Source organism: Equus przewalskii, chromosome 8 (genome assembly GCF_037783145.1).
Source record: "Equus przewalskii isolate Varuska chromosome 8, EquPr2, whole genome shotgun sequence".
NCBI lineage: Eukaryota > Metazoa > Chordata > Mammalia > Perissodactyla > Equidae > Equus > Equus przewalskii.
This window is the reverse complement of record NC_091838.1, coordinates 58,100,639-58,119,519: the sequence shown is the minus strand read 5'-3', so window position 1 is coordinate 58,119,519 and position 18,881 is coordinate 58,100,639. Positions and strand designations below refer to the sequence as shown.

General features: G+C 33.8%; 1 protein-coding gene across 7 annotated transcripts in view; it reads left to right on the top strand.

Moving 5' to 3' along the window:
* Positions 1 to 18,881, top strand: part of CSMD3 (CUB and Sushi multiple domains 3) — a 1,172,992-nt gene that overhangs the window by 900,286 nt on the left and 253,825 nt on the right. For all 7 annotated transcript variants that reach the window (XM_070630871.1, XM_070630869.1, XM_070630875.1 and 4 more), the window contains one exon: positions 12,381 to 12,572. In XM_070630871.1, coding sequence (XP_070486972.1) covers positions 12,381 to 12,572 — 192 coding nt within the window. The remainder of the gene's footprint in view (positions 1 to 12,380; positions 12,573 to 18,881) is intronic.

Here is an 18,881-nt window from a genome sequence, read left to right as displayed (position 1 = left end):
TACCAGATACCTCAACACCTATAAAGAGAAAACTTTCTCAATTAAAAATAGTACGGCCTGTGGAGACATCAGTTGAACACGGCAACAATTTAAAATGTATTGAAAACACATTTAGCAATGCTAATAAAAATAAGGATACATTGAGAACCCCACACTTTACAAAAAAGTAGTAAAAAGACTTTAAATATGGCTAAGAAACCAATTAAAGAATGTGTAGGGCCCGGCCTGGTGGCACAGTGCTTTAGTTCGCACATTCCGCTTCGGTGGCCCAGGGTCTGCTGGTTGGGATCCCGGGTGCGGACATGGCCCTGCTTGGCAAGCCATGCTGTGGTAGGCATCCCACGTATAAAGTAGAAGAAGATGGGCACGGATGTTAGCTCAGGGCCAATCTTTCTTAGCAAAAAGAGGAGGATTGGCGGCAGATGTTAGCTCAGGAGTAATCTTCCTCAAGAAAAAAAGAAAAAAAGAATGTGCATTTATACCACAAGTAATTATTTTGCTTATCTTATTTTTAATGTTTAGATAATTTGCATAAAGAAGATGTTTCTTTGTCCACAGGCATATGCCATTTTAATTTTCTAGGAATTATTTTTAAAGTAGTTTTCATTTAAATATCTATTTTGAAAAGTGTATCAATATAGTATCAATTTTATTAGTAAGTACATATTTTAATTACATAATTTAAATTACTTTTAGCTTCTCATTCCGCGCCCAGAATTTATCAGTTTTAATGACAAAAAGCCGCCTGATTTTAATGCCCATTTTATTATATTAAAGCTATGTGCACATCTGCTGTCCCTCTTAGAGTGTGTTCCTTTGAAGGGCAGGGGTGTTATCTTATTGATATTTATATCCCCAGAACTCGGCACTGCACCTGGTACTTAGTACTTAGTAAATGTTAAATGAATCTGATTGAGCAGGAAATCTTTTAATAACAAGCACACTGATACTATATACTGTCAGTTAGAAATATAAAACTATTCTTAGGTGATTTTTCTTTTCTTGCTCATTAATTCTTATGTTCCCCAAATATTAGGTTTCTATTTCAAGTGAGACTTTTATATGATCTTTTATAATCTTTAGATGTGAAATCAGTTTTCTGTGTGGGGAACATTGACAGTCTTCAACCTAACTTACCTTTTGATTTCACAAAAATTAGATCAGTGATTTTTTTTTCCCCACTTTTGTCCACATACTGGAGAACAGAATCAATTAAAGTAGGGAAGTGTTATCTCTTGTTAAAATATATTTCCAATATCAAGCATAATACCTGGCTCATAGTGGGTGCACAACAATTATCTGGTGAAATGAATGAATAAATAGGTATTTTTTAAAAGATATTTTTATACACTTGGAAGTATTGTACACTAGCTTTGAGGTTTCTTTTGCGTCCCATGCAATGAGCAACTTTGTTTCCCTCCTGAGTTGATGGGAATGTCTGTCATACTGCCATCTACTTTAACCTGACTTGCCATGTCATTAGGTATATGCTTAGAAGCATAATGAAATTCTAAAGATAGCCACATTACTGAATAGCTGGCAGACTGTAGGCCTAATAATGATGTTGAACATTCTTTATAAAATTGATGGATCTTGTACAAAGCAAGGGCTCAATCAAGGGCAAAATTCCCCAGGGTGAAATTCACCTCTAGGTTACCATCTGCGTTTCAAATATTTTCTGATTGATTTGACTCTGGATGGGATTTTCTTCCAGGTTAAATATTCCCATTACCCAACTTGATTTCCTTGTAGGTACTGAAGTGGAGAATGCAGTGTCACTTCTTAGTCAATACAAAATATAAGGCAATAAAACTGGAAAAAAAGAATGTAAAGCCTTGTGAATACCAAATTTGGACTATGACCTTGTTGAAGTCTCCTGACATATTGCAAAAAAACATAAAACAACTTCTTAGACAACTACACAGTGAATAGTAAAATCTAATGGTCTTTAAATATTTATTTCAGAATTGATAATTTTCATAAAATTATAAATTATAATTGTTAGAATAGAACTTTAAGATGTTATATAACACTAAACCAGGCGGGTAAAATATTACTGGGCCAGTTTTACAGTTGAGGTAGCTAAAATTCAGGGAATCATTACAACCTGATCAATACCCCTTTTTTACTACAGTCAAGACTGGAATCTAAGCCTCCTGCTTTTGCTGGCATTACTTATTCAACTGCATGAATCCAAGATTTTTCTTTTTTGAAAGGTCTCGAGGTAAAGAAGTTTATACCAAAACGTCAACTTTCTGGACAGAAAGGACACACAGACCTTATGACTGATTTTAGAGTATGTATTCTTTGTTGTACAAAACAATGCCATAAGAAAACTGGAGTGTTAGTTTGCCAAAGATCACCAAGATGGTAATTCAGACATTATCTGTGAATAATAATTCAAATTATCATCCATATTTTAGTTGAAACCTATACCTGCACTAGTTAGGATTGTGAAATCTGTATTAGGTGAAGTGCATATTTCCAATTAAATTACACTCAATTAGTTGAAAACAAATATAAAATGAGAAGTCGGAAGTATATTTATAGTACTGATGAGTTGTAACAATGGTGAGAACTCAGTTATATTCTGTGCTACTGAGTGCTATCTGCTTTGTTCTGAAAACATCCTCAGGTTATCCAGACAGGTTAAAGCAAATTAAAATATAGTGTAAATGTTGTGTTAATGCATACTTGGAATAAATGTTTCTCAGTGTCCAAAAAATATTGAATTACATATAAACCTTCAGCATACACTGAAATGACTAGTTGTAGTTTTGTTCACTCGGTCCACAAATATTTATTTGATGAACTATTTTTAACTATTGTGGAAGCTTCTCTTCAATTTCTTATATATAAGATCCATTTATCCCTAGGGTATCATAAAGCTTGATTTGATAAGGTCACATGTTACTTAACAATAAATGCAGTTAACTCTTTCAGTGGATTTAGATCATTGGTGAAGACTGAGGGTATTATAAAAACAATTTCTTAGTAACATTAGTGTAAGTTTTCTCAACTAGAGAATACATTCTTTTTTAATGCATGTGAAGACATGCACTTATATATAATTAGTATAAAAATAGCATATTTTGAAAAATTATTTCTATTTATACAATAAGTAGTTATGAAATCATATTACTTTTACATGTCTTTACTTTCTGGTTCATGAGGATTATTAAGAAAAAACTGATGTGAATACAAGTTGGTTTTGGTAGAATGAAAACAGTTCCATTTTGAAAGCAAAAATTTGTTATTACAATTTTACCTCTAGCTTATGATAACCAGATACAAACTCATTTTGTTAGAATGAATGCTGCTATACAAGGTAACATCACTGGCATAAAAAATAAAGTAAAAATTATAATATTTTATATTTTTGCTAATGTTCAGTTTATTTCTTGTGTCAATGATTTCACCTTCTATGGTGAATTTATTTCTAATAAAAGTATTTGTATCTGAGTATTAGAATAAATTAGAAGTAAATTTGCAATTAGGAATTTTAAAATTGGAACTGTATTATATTTATTTGATTTTATTGACATCAATGGCCTATGAAAAATTTGCATAGACAGGTGAAATTCTAATTTTTTTAAACATTTCTCTTTCCAAAAATATGAAAACTAAAAGATTTTATAATTTTGTGTTTTGGACATGATAAGATGAGAGGCCTATTAGATATCCAAGTAAAGAAGTTGAACAGAATGGTCTAGAGCTCAGGAGAGACAGTAGGCTGAATATATAAATTTAGGAGGCATTACGCTAAAAAGAGTATTTATTTATTTAACTTTTTATTGATATTTGAGATTATGATAGTTTACAATCTTGTGAAATTTCAGTTGTACATTACTGTGTGTCAGTCGTGTTGTAGGTGCACCACTTCACCCTTTGTGCCCACCCCCGCCTCATTCCCCTTCCCCTGGTAGCCACTAATCTGTTCTCTTTGTCTACATGTTTAACTTCCACATATGAGTGGAGTCATGCAGAGATTGCCTTTCTCTATCTGGCTTATTTCACTTAACATAATACCCTCAAGGTCCATTCATGTTGTTGTGAATGGGACAATTGTATCCTTTTGATGGCTGAGTAGTATTCCATTGTATATATATATACCATGTCTTCTTTATCCAATCATCAGTTGATGGGCACTTAGGTTGCTTCCATGTCTTGGCTATTGTAAATAATGCTGCAGTGAACTTAGGGGTGCATGGGACTTTTGGAATTGCTGATTTCAAGTTCTTTGGGTAGATACCCAGTAGTGGGATGGCTGGGTCATAGGGTATTTCTATTTTTAATTTTTTGAGAAATCTCCATACTGTTTTCCATAGTGGTTGCCCCAGTTTGCATTTCCACCAGCAGTGTATGAGGGTTCCTTTTCCTCCACAACTTCTCCAACATCTGTCACTTTTTGTTTTGGTTATTTTTGCCATTCTAATGAGTGTAAGGTGATATCTTAGTGTAGTTTTGATTTGGATTTCCCTGATGATCAGTGATGATGAACATCTTTTCATGTGCCTATTGGCCATCTGTATATCTTCTTTGGAGAAATGTCTGTTCATGTGCCCTGCCCATTTTTGGATCGGGTTGTTTAATTTTTTGTTATTGAGTTGTGTGAATTCTTTATACATTATGGAGATTAACCTTTTGTTGGATATATGACTTGCAAATATTTTTTCCCAACTAGTGGGTTGTTTTTTTTGTTGTTTCAGTCCTGTTTTCCCTTGCCTTGAAGAAGCTCTTTAGTCTGATCAAGTCCCACTTGTTTATTTTTTCTATTGTGTCCCTTGTCTGAGAAGACATGGTGTCTGAAAAGATCAAAGAGTATACTGCCTATATTTTCATCTAGAAGTGCTATCGTTTCAGGTCTTACCTTTAGGTCTTTGATCCATTTTGAGTTTATTTGTGAATGGTGAAAAAGAATGGTCAATTTTCATTCTTTTACATGTGGCTATCCAGTTTTCCCAGCACCCTTTGTTGAAGAGACTTTCTTTTCTCCATTGTATGCCCTCAGCTCCTTTGTCAAAGATTAGCTGTCCCTGGATGTGTGGGTTTACTTCTGGGCTTTCAATTCTGTTCCATTGGTCTGTGCATCTGTGTTTCTAGCAGTGCCATGCTGTTTTGAATACTGTAGCTTTGTAGTATGTTTTGAAGTCAGGGATTGTGATGCCTCCAGCTTTGTTCTTTTTTTTCAGGATTGCTTTAGCAATTCGGGGTCTCTTGCTGCCCCATATGAATTTTAGGATTCTTTGTTCTAATTCTGTAAAGAATGTCATTGGGATTCTGATTGGGATTGCATTGAATCTCTAGATTCCTTTAGGTAGTATGGACACTTTAACTATGTTTATTCTTCCAATCCATGTGCGTGGAATGTCTTTCCATCTCCTTATGTCGTCATCACTTTGTTTCCGGAAAGTCTTGTAGTTTTTGTTGTATAGGTCTTGTACTTCCTTAGTTAAATTCACCCCAAGGTATTTTATTCTTTTTTGTTGCAATTGTGAATGGTATTGTGTTCTTGAGTTGTTAAAAAGAGTATTTAAAACCATGGGATCAGATGAAGTTGTCCAGGGAGAAATAGCAAAAAGAAGGGAGCAGAACATTAAGGATAAATCCCTGAGGTACTCCAGCCCTCAGGCATTGGGTTAAAAAGGTTGAGAGACAGCAAAAGATAGAGAAAAGGAGCAGCAAATAAGCCAGAAAGAAAACCTGCAGAGTCTGATGACTAAGAGGTCAAGAAAAAAAGTGTTGTGACAGATGTTGCTGAGAAGTTTCTGAAAAAAGGCGCAAAAGTTACCAGTGGATTTGGCAGCCTAAATTTAACAAGAGGAGTTTAGTGACTATATCGATTGAAAGGCTGGTGATGACACTGGAGACAGGTTTACAGATATCTCCCTTAGGAGAGATGTTTAATTGGTTTCCTAGTAAAGAAAGGAGAGAAATGGGAAAAATAATTGGAAGAGGACGGGAATGTAACAAGGATTTTGTTTGTTTATTTAAGATGGAAATATAAGCCAACTTTGTATGCTGTTCGGAATGACCCAGTACAAAAGGAAGAACTGGTGATTCAGAAGAGATGATAAATGTTTAAGAATGAAGTCCTTGAGAAGTAGAGAGGGTTTAATACCAGGAGCACAAGAACTAGGGTCAGTTTTACATAGAGCAAGGGCACCTTCTCCATTGGAACAGGAGAGGAAGGAGTGAATATGGATGCAGATGCCAGTGACCTAATAGATTTGGTGGTGGTAAAATAAGGGCAATCTTATTACTTCAACTAACTGTAAGGAAAGAAGTCAGACAAAAGAGAGGATGGAAAGGGAAAAGAAAATGAAAAAGCAGTTGGAATGGAAATGTCTTTAGTATTATAATTACTTAAAGAATATCATTTGGCACATTTACGGCTAAATTTGGCATATATAAGGCTAAATTTTATTTTTATTATTTCTAATAATACCTGCAAAAAATAACCCTGAGTCTTTCTTTTGTGTTTCCCTTTATGTTGAAATATCAGCAGCAAGAAATGTTTTTGTGTAATGAAGGGTTATAAACTGCTCGATATTTCTTTCCTTTCCATTTGAAACTAGGTCTAATGTTTTTTGGCTAATTCTTTCATCAATCAGCAACTGTCACAGTTCCATTAGTAGGGCATGACTTTGTATTGTTTTCTCTGGTAATGGGATAGGTTTGTGCTGAGACCAGGTCATGTAGGAGTTAAGAGCCCTGATGTTGCTTGAGTTCAAATTCTCACTCTGCTGAGAGCAAGCACTTAACATCACTGAGTGATTCAGAAGAGATGATCTTTTACCCATTTGAAAATGGGGATGATCACAATACTTCATAAGAATTTGTGTTTTAGCTTGAGTATAAACTTAGTCTTTAGCCAAGTATTTTGCAAACAATATGCTCTCAATAGGGAGCTCAATATGCTCTCAATAGTTATCATTATAATTATTATTTTATTAGTATCTATTCTAAATTAATTGCCCTTCATATTGAACAGCTTCCTTATATATACAGACTTTATTGTTTGATACAGTATATACCAGTGGAATCCTGTGAATAACACTGTAATGTGGATATCTGTGCATTTTTTTTTTCAGTAAGAAAAAGATATGTTTAAAGCTAAGTGTTGTAAATGTGTAGGTTTTTGGACTACTCCAACCAGAATGACAGGCAGGTAGATAGTTGCTCTTATGATTTTAAAATGACATTTAAAGATTAATAAAATATTTTAGAAATTCCAATTTAATTAATCACATCATTTGAGTTTTATACTATAGTCCACACTTTAAGTACTTTTTTATGAGGGCTCTATCACTTTTACTTGGGAAGTGTCATTTGGATATGGTCTCATGTCTCCATTCCCATTTTAACTGTCCTAAATAACTGTGTCATGTTAGGCAAGTTTCTTATTGCTTTGAAGCCTCAATTTTCTCATTGGAAAAATATGAATAATAACAGTACCCAGACTTCTTGTGAATCAAATGCAATATAGCTCATGGTACAGTGTTTGCATGATAGTAATTGCTCAATAAATACTACATATTAACAATATTAACTATTCCCACACTCTTCTATTTACATAATACTTTTCCCCCTGTGGCTATTATATTTTCTACTGAATAATCAGCTGGTGTAAGGAGCACAATCTACAGATGAGTAACAGACTAGCCACTCGATAATTCCTATTCTAGACTAACCGGAATGTAAATGGGCAGTCCTTTTCAAGGGAAGGAAACAGGGACAGGAAGTCATCTTTTACTGTAAATTTCATAAAGTTTTGAAAGTTAAATCTAAGCAAGATTTGGATATTATAGCATATAAGCCTATTATATACACTTTCCAGAATGTTCTTTTCATGATATCATTACAGGTGAGACTACAAGGTTGTTAAGACCTTTTATCTTTGTTGGAATTTCTGCTTACTTTGCATAGCTATGTTAGGAAAAATCGGCAATAAATGGCAGACTTAAACGTAATAGAGCAAATGCAGATATTCATTTCATCAGTTAAATTTGAAGCAATTTGAATTACAGAAGTTAAGAAAATAAATAGAAATTACCCATGTTAATGCATTGGTGGTAAGTATATTATGTTTTGACGTATACTTTTAAAAGAATTTTATATGTTTAAAACCGTTGATAAGCTAAAATACTTACTTGCAAAAATGTCTTCATTCTATAGAAATACACTATATTTTATTCCAGAATAGGAGAAAGTAGAGAAAGAGGATCAAACATCTACTTAAAAATTTGTGTAATAACAGACAGAATTGCAAATAAGAATGATATATTTTAAGGATTGTGTTCCACCAAAGTAAAAATATATATCAAATAAAAATTATTAATGTATTTTTACATAAGTGACTATTAAATTCTAAGATTATATAATCGCTTTTAAAATCATACTAAATATGTGAGATTATTTCACTCCTAATTCCCAAGGAGATAGCATGGCTTTTTAAATGGTTATTTATTTTCTTCAATGGTTATAGTTTCTATTTCATACAGAAAACAAGGATGATTGATGCTAAAATTATTATAATTTTGTCTACCCACAAACGCAGAGTATAACCGTTATGGAGGTCAAACTTGGAATAAGTAAAGAAAATAAGATAACAGATTCACACCAAGTGATTGTTCCTATTTATATTCAACTAATTGCTTTTAGAACTCAGGTAATTCCAAGAGAAAACAATTTCTTTGGTCTTTCATTAAACCCCATCATTCTCTATTGTACTTTAAAATCTTACTCTTAATTTATTTTTAATTGAGAGAAAAAGGAACAGTAGGGATTTACCACCTCTCTTCCTTGAAGTCAAACTGACCCAAAGGCAAATGTTTATTTTCACATACATATTATGTATTAGCTGTCATATCAAAGCCTTCTTGTTTTAGCTCCTTGGTTCCACTTTAAATCTTTAAGCACAGTAAATCTGACAAAAGAGCAAAACACCTTTTTTCCTCAAACTCAGCTAAGACGTTTGTATCAACTGTTTTCGTTTCAATACATTTTCATAACATTGTTATTGATACATTTTTACTTTCAAGAATGTTCACCTTAAGCTTCAAGCTTCTTGCCAACACAGAGTCCAGCACATGGGAAGCCTCACAAAAAGGGAGAAGTTTTCTCATAGTTTTTTATGCTATTCTTATTTTTCAGTTTGAAAGCTATAGCACATTTCCAATTTTGTCACTTCTTTCCAATAAAAACATTGTAAATGTAAATCTTGTCTGTAGACCATCACTGTCCACTTATATATTGTAAAACCAATCCAGAGATCAATTTAGTTTTTGTGGAGACCATCCCACAGCAAATCAAGAAAAACCTAATGACTCAGCTTATCAAAAAAACATTTTACAAAAAATCTCCATCAATATGGGAAGATTATAGTTGCCAGACACTCTGAGGCATGATGGATATTCTGCTAAGGAACTGTGATGGGTATCCCAGGACAAATTCACTTGGAAATTGGAACCAAGTCCTTATCCCTCTCCTGCCAATATTCTCCAATATGAGTTCAATTGTTATTCTAGTAACAACTAAAAACCACTCTCTCAAAAATAACTCTTAAGAAGGTAGATTGAATATGTTTTAAGGTGGATTCAGATTATATCACCTGTAGTTTTTCTATTCATGGATATAATCTCTACCTTTTTCATAATTTCTTAGTGGGGTTTATTTTATTTTATTTAACTAGAAAGGAGAGAAATTGCATCTCTGGGACAGTTACAAGTAGAAGAGGACAGGCTAGTGTAATATTAAGGATTTGAGTTCTGAAATTGCAGAGAGTAGAGTTCAAATCTTGGTTCTGCACCCTTTTTAGTTTTTGTCATATAGGACAGGTTACTTAATCTTCCTAAACTTTAGTTTTCTCACCTCCAAAATAAGGCTAATAATCACAGTTGACTCATAGTGTTATTAGGAGAATTAAATGAATTATACATGTAAGGCCCTGTCCGTAGACATTGCTCAGAAACACTCGTTTATCAGTAAAAGGAAGCAAAACTATAAGACTTCTCATTATATATATGATGATAGATTTTGCTTCACTTAAGTGATTGGTGAAATGACATTTGTAGTCTACATTTTGCAACCCTTTAAAAAAAGAAATCCTTTAAAAAATAACCTTTTTTTACTCTTTCAAAAACATAAACAAAAATATACATATGTGTATGTATATATGTGTGTGTGTATATATATGTGTGATCACGTTTGTTGTTGTTGCTGTTTTTATGCAGTGTCAGGCCTAGTGTCTCATCAATATCCAGTTTTCTTTTCAGCTTTTTAACTGATATGATCCTCTTGATTCCCATACAACTTTGAGTATTAGAGCATTACGATATGGTATAAAGATATTCTGGTTTCCTTGTTGTGTGGGTGTATTAGAGAGATGAGCCACAAGTTTACTGGATGGATTAACAGATTGATTGATATATTGATGAATCTATCTATTGATCTATTGACCTATCTACCTATACCCATCTTCCTACTAAGGATGTGTACAATAGAATCTGTTTATTTGTACCACCACTATACAGAACAATTTGAAGTCTGTTCAGTTCTATTTGTGTCTACTTATTTCTTCTTTGTATTCCTGGCACCTAGCACGATGGCTGGAATATATTCAGTTAGTCAGTGAATGAAGGAGTGAATACAGTTATGTGTCTGTAATCCAGCAATTTGTGTCATTAATATGCAATTTAAAGAATAATTTGTGTAAGTGCTGCATACGACATTTATAAATATAGTTTAATAATAGCTTACTTAAGTGGAAATTTTAATAGCTTCCTTGTTTTGATACTTAATTGGCATATGCTTTAGGGTAAAACTACTTTGTGGTAATTCAGAATAATATTTGGTTCTATTAACCTGAATAATTAGAGTTAACTCTATTATTAAATGTACCATATACTGTGCATAGAAGAATGTTTACTTTCCTATGGTCTCATACTATTCTCCTTTTCTCTAATGATTTTTTTAAATTTTTATTTTTAGGTAATTTTAGATTTATATACAATTGTAAGAAATAATAGAGAGCCTGTATACTTTTCACCCAGTTTCCCCTAATGACAACTTCTTATGTAACCATAGCACAATATAGCAGCCAGAAAATTGACATTGATACAATCCACCAACCTTATTCAGATTTCACTAGTTTTACATGTACTTGTGTGTGTGTGTGTGTGTGTATTTCATTCTATGTAGATTTGTATGACTACCACCACCACTGTCAAGATACAGCACAGGTCCTCACAAGCGTCGCTAGTGTTACCCTTCTACAGCCATAGTCACCTCCTTCCATCCTCTGCCCTTACAACTGCTGGTAACCACTAATCTGTTTCCCAGTTCATAATTTTGTCACTTCAAGAATGTTACATAAATAGAGTCAAATAGTATATAACCGTTTGATATTGCATTTTTTTCACTCGGCATAATTTCCTTCAGATCCATCCAAGTTGTTGTGTGTGTCCTCATTCCTTTTTGTTGCTGAGTGATATTCTATGGTATGAATTTACCAAAGTTAGATTAATCATTCGCCTGTTGAAGGGCATTTGGGTTGTTCCTGGTTTTCAGCTATTACAAATAAGGCTGCTATGAACATTGATGTTCGGCTTTTTATGTGAACATAAGCTTTCGCTTTTCTGGGATAAAACTGCACTTGATAAGAGTGCGGTCATTGGATTGTATGTCAAGCACATGTTTAGTTTTGCAAGAAACTGCCATACTTCTTTCCAGAGTGGCTGTACCATTTTATATTCCCACCAGCATTGTATGAATAATTCAGTTTTCTCCAGAATCTTGCCAGCATTTGGTGTTATCATATTTTTTATTTTAGTCAATCTGATAAGTATGTAGTAATGTCTCGTTGTGGTTTTAATTTGCATTTCCCTAATGGCTAATGTTGTTGAACATCTTTTCCTGTGCCATCTGGTATTCTCTTCATTGAAATGTTTTTTGCCCATTTTGTAATTGGATTGTTTTTCTTCTTCCTTTTTTTTTCCCAGTTGTTTTTTAAGAGTTTTTATATATTCTAGACACAAGTCCTTTGTGGAATATATCTCATGCAAATATGTTCTCCCAGTCTGCAGCTTTCTTTTTATCTTCTTCACAGTATCTTTCACAGAGCATCAAAATAATAGATTGCAAGTAAATCTATTATTTAGCTACTATAATTCCATGCCCTTTCTTGAAACAAGTTAGCACAAAAATTATTTAACAAAAATAAATTAAAAAGTATTTATTATGCCAGCATTTAAAAGTTGGCCCTGGAATTTTTAAGTTAATTTTCTAAAAGCACATAGATATGTGGAAAGTGCAAACTGGAACTTCGAAATTGATTTTGGTGTCATCAAAACTAACGGTTTGTTTCTGTCTTTTCATAGGTTCTGTTGCCACTGCATGTCGTGACCCAGGGGTTCCCATGAATGGGACGCGAAATGGGGATGGACGAGAACCTGGGGATACTGTTGTTTTTCAGTGTGACCCAGGATATGAGCTTCAAGGAGAGGAAAGAATAACCTGCATCCAGGTAGAAAATCGATACTTCTGGCAGCCCAGCCCACCAGTCTGTATAGGTATGAATTAAAGAACAATTAAAATTTTATATAAGTATAAAACAATGGTTAAAACCTGTTATTGATGTTATTAATTAAGAACAATATTGTAGAATAGGTTCTATGTGGGAGTCTAAGATTTCAGTCTTCAAAAAATGCACAAAATTATAAATAATTATCATTTTTCTCCGAGTAGAGAGACGGTCCATAATTTATTGATTCTCAATGATTCTAAGGTCTTAAAAAAGGAAAAGTTAAGACTCAGAGCTCTTGAAAAATCCTAATCTTCCCTTATCTACTATATAAATATAGTTATCCACTGCTTTTAAAATTTAAAGAGTGGATTCATATTCAGTGTTTAAAATGGACCAAATCAATCTTGCCTCGGCAATGGTTATTTATTGAAAATTTTATCGAAACTTACATTTGAATTTCAAAACTTTGACTTTGCATTCAATTTATGTATTCCAAAAGAATATTAGGTTTTATTTTGATGATCTAAGGATTGACAGCAGCTTGGTTCATCCTTACAACTGTCTTTTTGTCTCCATGCTGTGTTCTTGAGTCCCCAAGTTAGACTCTAGAAAATTAAGATATATATTATTTCTCTACTGGGTCTGAGAAAAAGTTGGAGGGATGTACCACCTTTGAAATGAAAATAGTGGGAAAACCTGCTATATGATCTTTAAGAAAAACTCATTATAAAATTAAACTATTTTAATCTTAAACTTTTTACATCAAGTGTTTTAGAATTGGTATCATCTTAAATTTACAATAAATTTTGACCAAACTATGTTCTCTCTACTCAAAATTTTATTTATTTACATATTCTCTCACTTACTACACAGAAGCAACTTGAGAGAAGATCCCATATCTTGTTCATCGTTGTATTTCCTATAGCATTCAGCACACACAGATTTAGCACATTTGGGAGACTAACCCTTATTTTTGTTCACCTATATTCGACTCATAAATACTTTTTTTTTTCCTTGTAAGGAAAATTGGTCCTGAGCTGACATCTGTTGCCAATCTTCCTCTTTTTGCTTAAGGAATATTGTCACTGAGGTAACATCTGTGCCAATCTTCCTCTGTTTTATGTGGGATGACGCCACAGCATGGCTTGATGAGCAGCACTAGGTCCACATCTGGGATCTGAACTCGAAAACCCCAGGCCACCGAAGTAGAGTGCACGAACTTAACCACAACATCACTGGACCAGCCCCATAAATGCATTTTTAATAATCATTTCACAGTGATTTTTTTGAGTTATAATGTTATAGTAACTCAATTTAGTAATTCAGTCAGAAGTGAACAAACTCAAGCACTCAATTATTCAGATTTATTTTACCCCGTGTTTTAACTTGTTATTCAGGAGTTGCACACTCAAATTCATTAGACAGTCACTGTGTCCTTGGCATAGTTCTGAGCACTGAGGCTTTAGCAGTAAAACAACACAGACAAGTTCTCTGTTCTTTTAAACCTACTTTCCAGTGAAATGAAAACTAAAAACTCTGAATTTTTATGTAACATTTTTTTCTATTTTGTATGTTGGAATTTTGAAAACATAATGCACAAAACAAAACACATCTAAAATCTCAAACCAGCCAGGGAGTAGACGGACAGTTCTAGACTCCTGCAGAAAATGAGATGGACGCCAAGGAAAAGGCTTGTTAAAGAGACTTAAAAAAAAAAAAAAACCCACAAAATAAGCACATAGCTTGAGCCAGTTTGGGTTTAGCCATATCTCCCTTTACACTTTATTATTTCCACTCACACCTATGTTGCTCTGCATGTACCACTACAACATTCTAAATCGTCAAACATTGATCAATTTACATTTGCTGTAACTGCACTCATAAAAGCAGGAGAAAAAATACTGTTAAGAAACATTTTCAAGGAAAAAGAGACTGAAACAATGAAATTTTCACTTTTTTTATACTATTCAGTTAAGCTAAAAAATCCTAATTAAATTAAAACACTACTTTCCAATTAGTTGGAATTTGATTATCTTGTTAAGAGTATCTTTGTGCAAAGTGGAAATGATAGAACTCTACAGGCTTACTGTAGAGCTTCTTGCCTTATGGTGATTCTTAAGCTTCATTAAACAATGTTGCTTATTAGAAGTACCAGAAAGGCTATACTATGTCAAATGTTTTTATGTTTAGAATCCTAAAATAGTGAAAGACTTTACACAGAAATTCTAGGAAACACAAAAATCCAAGACGTAAAAGATTAAAGTGTTTTGAGATAGACTGTTATAAAATTCCATTTGTAGACAAGATTTTGGCTAGTAAGTCCTAATTCTAGAAAAAAGAGAAAATTGAACACTAAATCTTACAATCTTACTTAAATCAAGCAGGTTGTGGAAAGTTTTTTGTATGGATTATGGTGCTGTGTATTATTTTTTGGTAGGAAAAAATAGCTTGAGGAGAGGATATGCATTAGAGATTCTCTGAGGAAGAAAATAACTTAAAAAAGAGTCTGAAAAATTGCTAAGGCTGCAAAAAGCTTGACCTCTGAAACTGATAAGAAAGAACTCCATGATTGGAAATACTATGCCAGAGATTAAAGCCTGAACTTTTTAGAAACTCCATAAGTCTGTGTCTCAGACCCCGGAGCATAAAGCATTTTGCTTGCATGTAGAAGTAGTCAGCTTTATAGCAAGTACCAAACAGAAGGACATCATCTTTAAGAGTTAATAGAATTCAGTCCAACAAAATTGACAGTGTGAAGATTACTTTGACATTGCCACAGGGAAAGTAGCAGCACTCAATATGAAGGTAAATAACAAAGACATTAGTGTGGGTGGGCTGCTGAGAAAGACAGCAGACCCAAATAAAACTGAATTGGGGAGAAAAAATTAAGAAGATTATAAAATAGTTATCAGTAGTTGCCCATATAACTGCCTCACGAGAAACTACGCTTAGAACAAATCATTAATGTCAGAATTCCATGAAGCCTAACTGAAAATTTAATTCATAAATCTATTTGACTTGAGGAGAATTTTATTCTGATGCTTTATGATTACATGCATAAAAATAAAAATGTATTTTCCAAATGCTATTTACAGTTTAGGATATTTAAGGCAAAGAGAATATTCTTTACTCACTGAGTGTTTGGGATATACAAATGTCAAATAATGTCTCTCCCTACCTCAATGGCTTTTGTAGATTTTCAAAATCAACTACAGCAATGAAGTATACTGGGAGAACCTTGATAAATAATTTAAATAATAGAATCTAAAGAATTTTAAAGGATCCTGAGTTCAAATAATAGTATAATCATGTAAAATATCCAGTAAGATACTTAAAAATATATGTAATGGATTTTCTGCATCTTTTGTGATAAATGATATACATGTATAAATATATATATGGACATGTGCAAGTGTATAAAATTTCTAACAATAAAAAAGACCCGTGTTCCTTGTGAAAAATAAGTAAAATTGAAACAAATGAATAAAATTGCTGCCACATGCTCCACCAAATTACGCATAATTCTTCTGCTTTAGCATGTGAAAAAAACCCACAAACAACATTTTGCTATCATTCCCATCTTTCGTACATATATACATTTGCCATTGTTACACATATTTCTCTCATTCTTTTTCAAATTCACATATTATTTTAAAGGTTCCCAAGGGAAAATATACTGTTATTTTAATCAAAACACATAGCTACAAATTAAATTACACATTCATCTGTAGTCATCTTCATTATCTTTATAATCAATACAAAGAGCCACTAGTAATTCAACAAAAAATTTATAGAATGTGTAGTATGTGCTGAATTCTAGGTATAAAATAGCATATAAGACACAGTTTTTATCTTACAGATTAGTGATGAATGCACACACCTAAAAGGAATATTTAAATAAAATATAGTAAGGGAAGTAATGGAGATATGCAGAGGTTTCTATGGATACCAGAGTCAGTTGGAAATAGCTGAAGCAGAGGCCAGGTTGGGGATTTCCAGGAAAACTTCCTGGAGGCAGTGATGAATCTTGAAACATAAGCAAGAGTTATACAAATGTAGAAGGGAAAAAGACATTTCAGGAAAAACAAATAGCATGGGCAAAGGCATGGCAGTACAAGGAACTGTAAGCAATTTGATAGTATTTGAGTGTAAATTATTTGTCTAGATTGGTGGTTGATGTAATTGGAAAGGTTGCAAGGGTCAACTCATGCAAGCTGTACTGGAGTTGGAGCATTATCTTTAAGGCAATGTGAAACAACTGCAGAATTTTATGCATAGGCATAGAATGACTAGATGTTTTCACTGAGATGATTTGAAGGAAACTAGATTATATTAGAGGCATGGGAAACAAAACGGCATTGCAATAATTCTGGAGGTAGATAAGAGTCAGATGTAGAAATATGGTAGAAGGCAAAGAAAGAAGAGCTAGATTGAAAATGTGTACGAGGATCTGGGAGGTAGAGTCTTGGTAGTGCTTCTTGATGGATTGGATACAAGGGTGCAGTGAAGAAAAGGGAAGAATCTTAGGCCTCTAGCTTGGGAATATAGGAGGATGATAGTGCTAATCAAACAACCTCAGAATGCAGAAGGAGAAGCAAATTTGAGTTGAGGTTTGGCTATGTTAGATATTCTGTGTTTGATTTGCACGTAGGCTATCAGGTAGAGATAGCCAGTAAACACTTGGGCATATGGTTTAGAGTTAAGCAGAGAAATCTGCTAGAGAAGATGGGAAAAAGAAGTCATCAGGGTATAAGTGGAAAATAAAGTCAAAATTTGGATATGGTCAACAAGGAAGAATGTAGTGGAGTGAAAATGAGAGATGTCTAGGCAAGGAATTTAGGAGAATACTAAAATTATAGATGAAGTGAAATTCAAAGAAGTGTTGACAATAAAACTGAGGTCTGCACAAAGAAATTAGAAGAAAATTAGAAGTAGATTTCCAAAAACAAGGAGAATGAATTTAAGGTGAAAGTCAATAGTTAAGAATGACTGCAGATGTGAAGAGAAAGATAAAGGCAGAAAATTCTCAATTTTATTAGTCAATACGAAAGTCCTTTCAGGGTGAGCTAAAAAGCATTTGTGTTGGGGGCAAGGAGGCTGAGGGAGACAGCAACGGCTGGAGGCAGAATGAGAGGGAGAAAGGACCAAATGAAGACATCTAGAGTCCCTAAGCAACAAAAAGTTTATTGTGTCTCTCTAAATATAATCTAAAATAAAAAAAAAATACTAAGCCTTAAGATAAGTTCTCTCAGGAGGAATACTTTGATGCCTTTCTTTGAGAAATAGCATGCGAAACTGATGACCTACTTTGCTAATCATGTTAGTCTGCTTATAGGTAAATGTAGCACATAGGTGAAGAAAGACACATTAAGATTAGATCTCCTTTTCAGAAGACTTAGTTGTGAAAATTAAAAATAAATCTGAAATAAGTAAGGAGAGACTTTTGTTCAAAAGGAATTATTACAGGGTATGGGTAGGGGAACTACTATTGTGATAAGGAGAACAACATGACCATGAGCCCTACAAGCAGCTCGAGAGTTAGGCAACAGGACTTTTATATACAAGAGGATCGGAAGAAGCATATGTGGGGAAGTGGGAAGAAAGGGGACAGATTGGAGAGTAGATCAGAGAATGTTGTGCTCTGCCTCCAGTCTGTCCTCAGCAGGGGTTGCGTGCTTGCTCAAGGCTGAGGGTGGGCAAAGTTCAGGGTCCTAGAGGAGGGAGAGAAGCCTAACCCAAGTTTGATTACAAGCATTTTATTCTGATTGATCAGTGGGGATAAGCAATTCAGCTTATCAATTAGGGCAAAGAATGGGAATTTGCAGGGGCTGTGTCTAGTCTGCCATAAGAAAACGAGGAGGACTTATTTCTGGGGTCTTCTCTAAGTCATGATAAGTGGGTCTTCTCTGAGTCATATGAAGTGCAGTTCCTCACATTGAGCCATTTAACCAAACACAAAAGGGGTAAAGGGATTTCTTAACCATCAGGTAAAATTTAACATTTTTGGTTGAAAAAAAGGTGAAAGGAAATAGGTCACAGGGAACTTTGTTTTATGCTTAGGATGAAAGAGACTTGAGCATGTCTGTGGACAAAGGGGAAGAAGCCAGAGAGAATAAAGGAGGTAAATGAATGAAGTTCTGGAGAAGGAAGAGGGATTATGTGACAGGTTGAGGGTGTTATCCTGATTAATAGGAGGAACTCTTTATCCTCCGATTGTAGAGAGAAATATTCAGGAGGCGTTGGAGTTTGAAGAGGAAAGACTACAGAAATTTGAGATAGTTTTTGTCTAATCATTTGATAAGATATGACAAAAATGAACATGTGATAGGTGAAGTGATGAATAAATTAAGTCTTA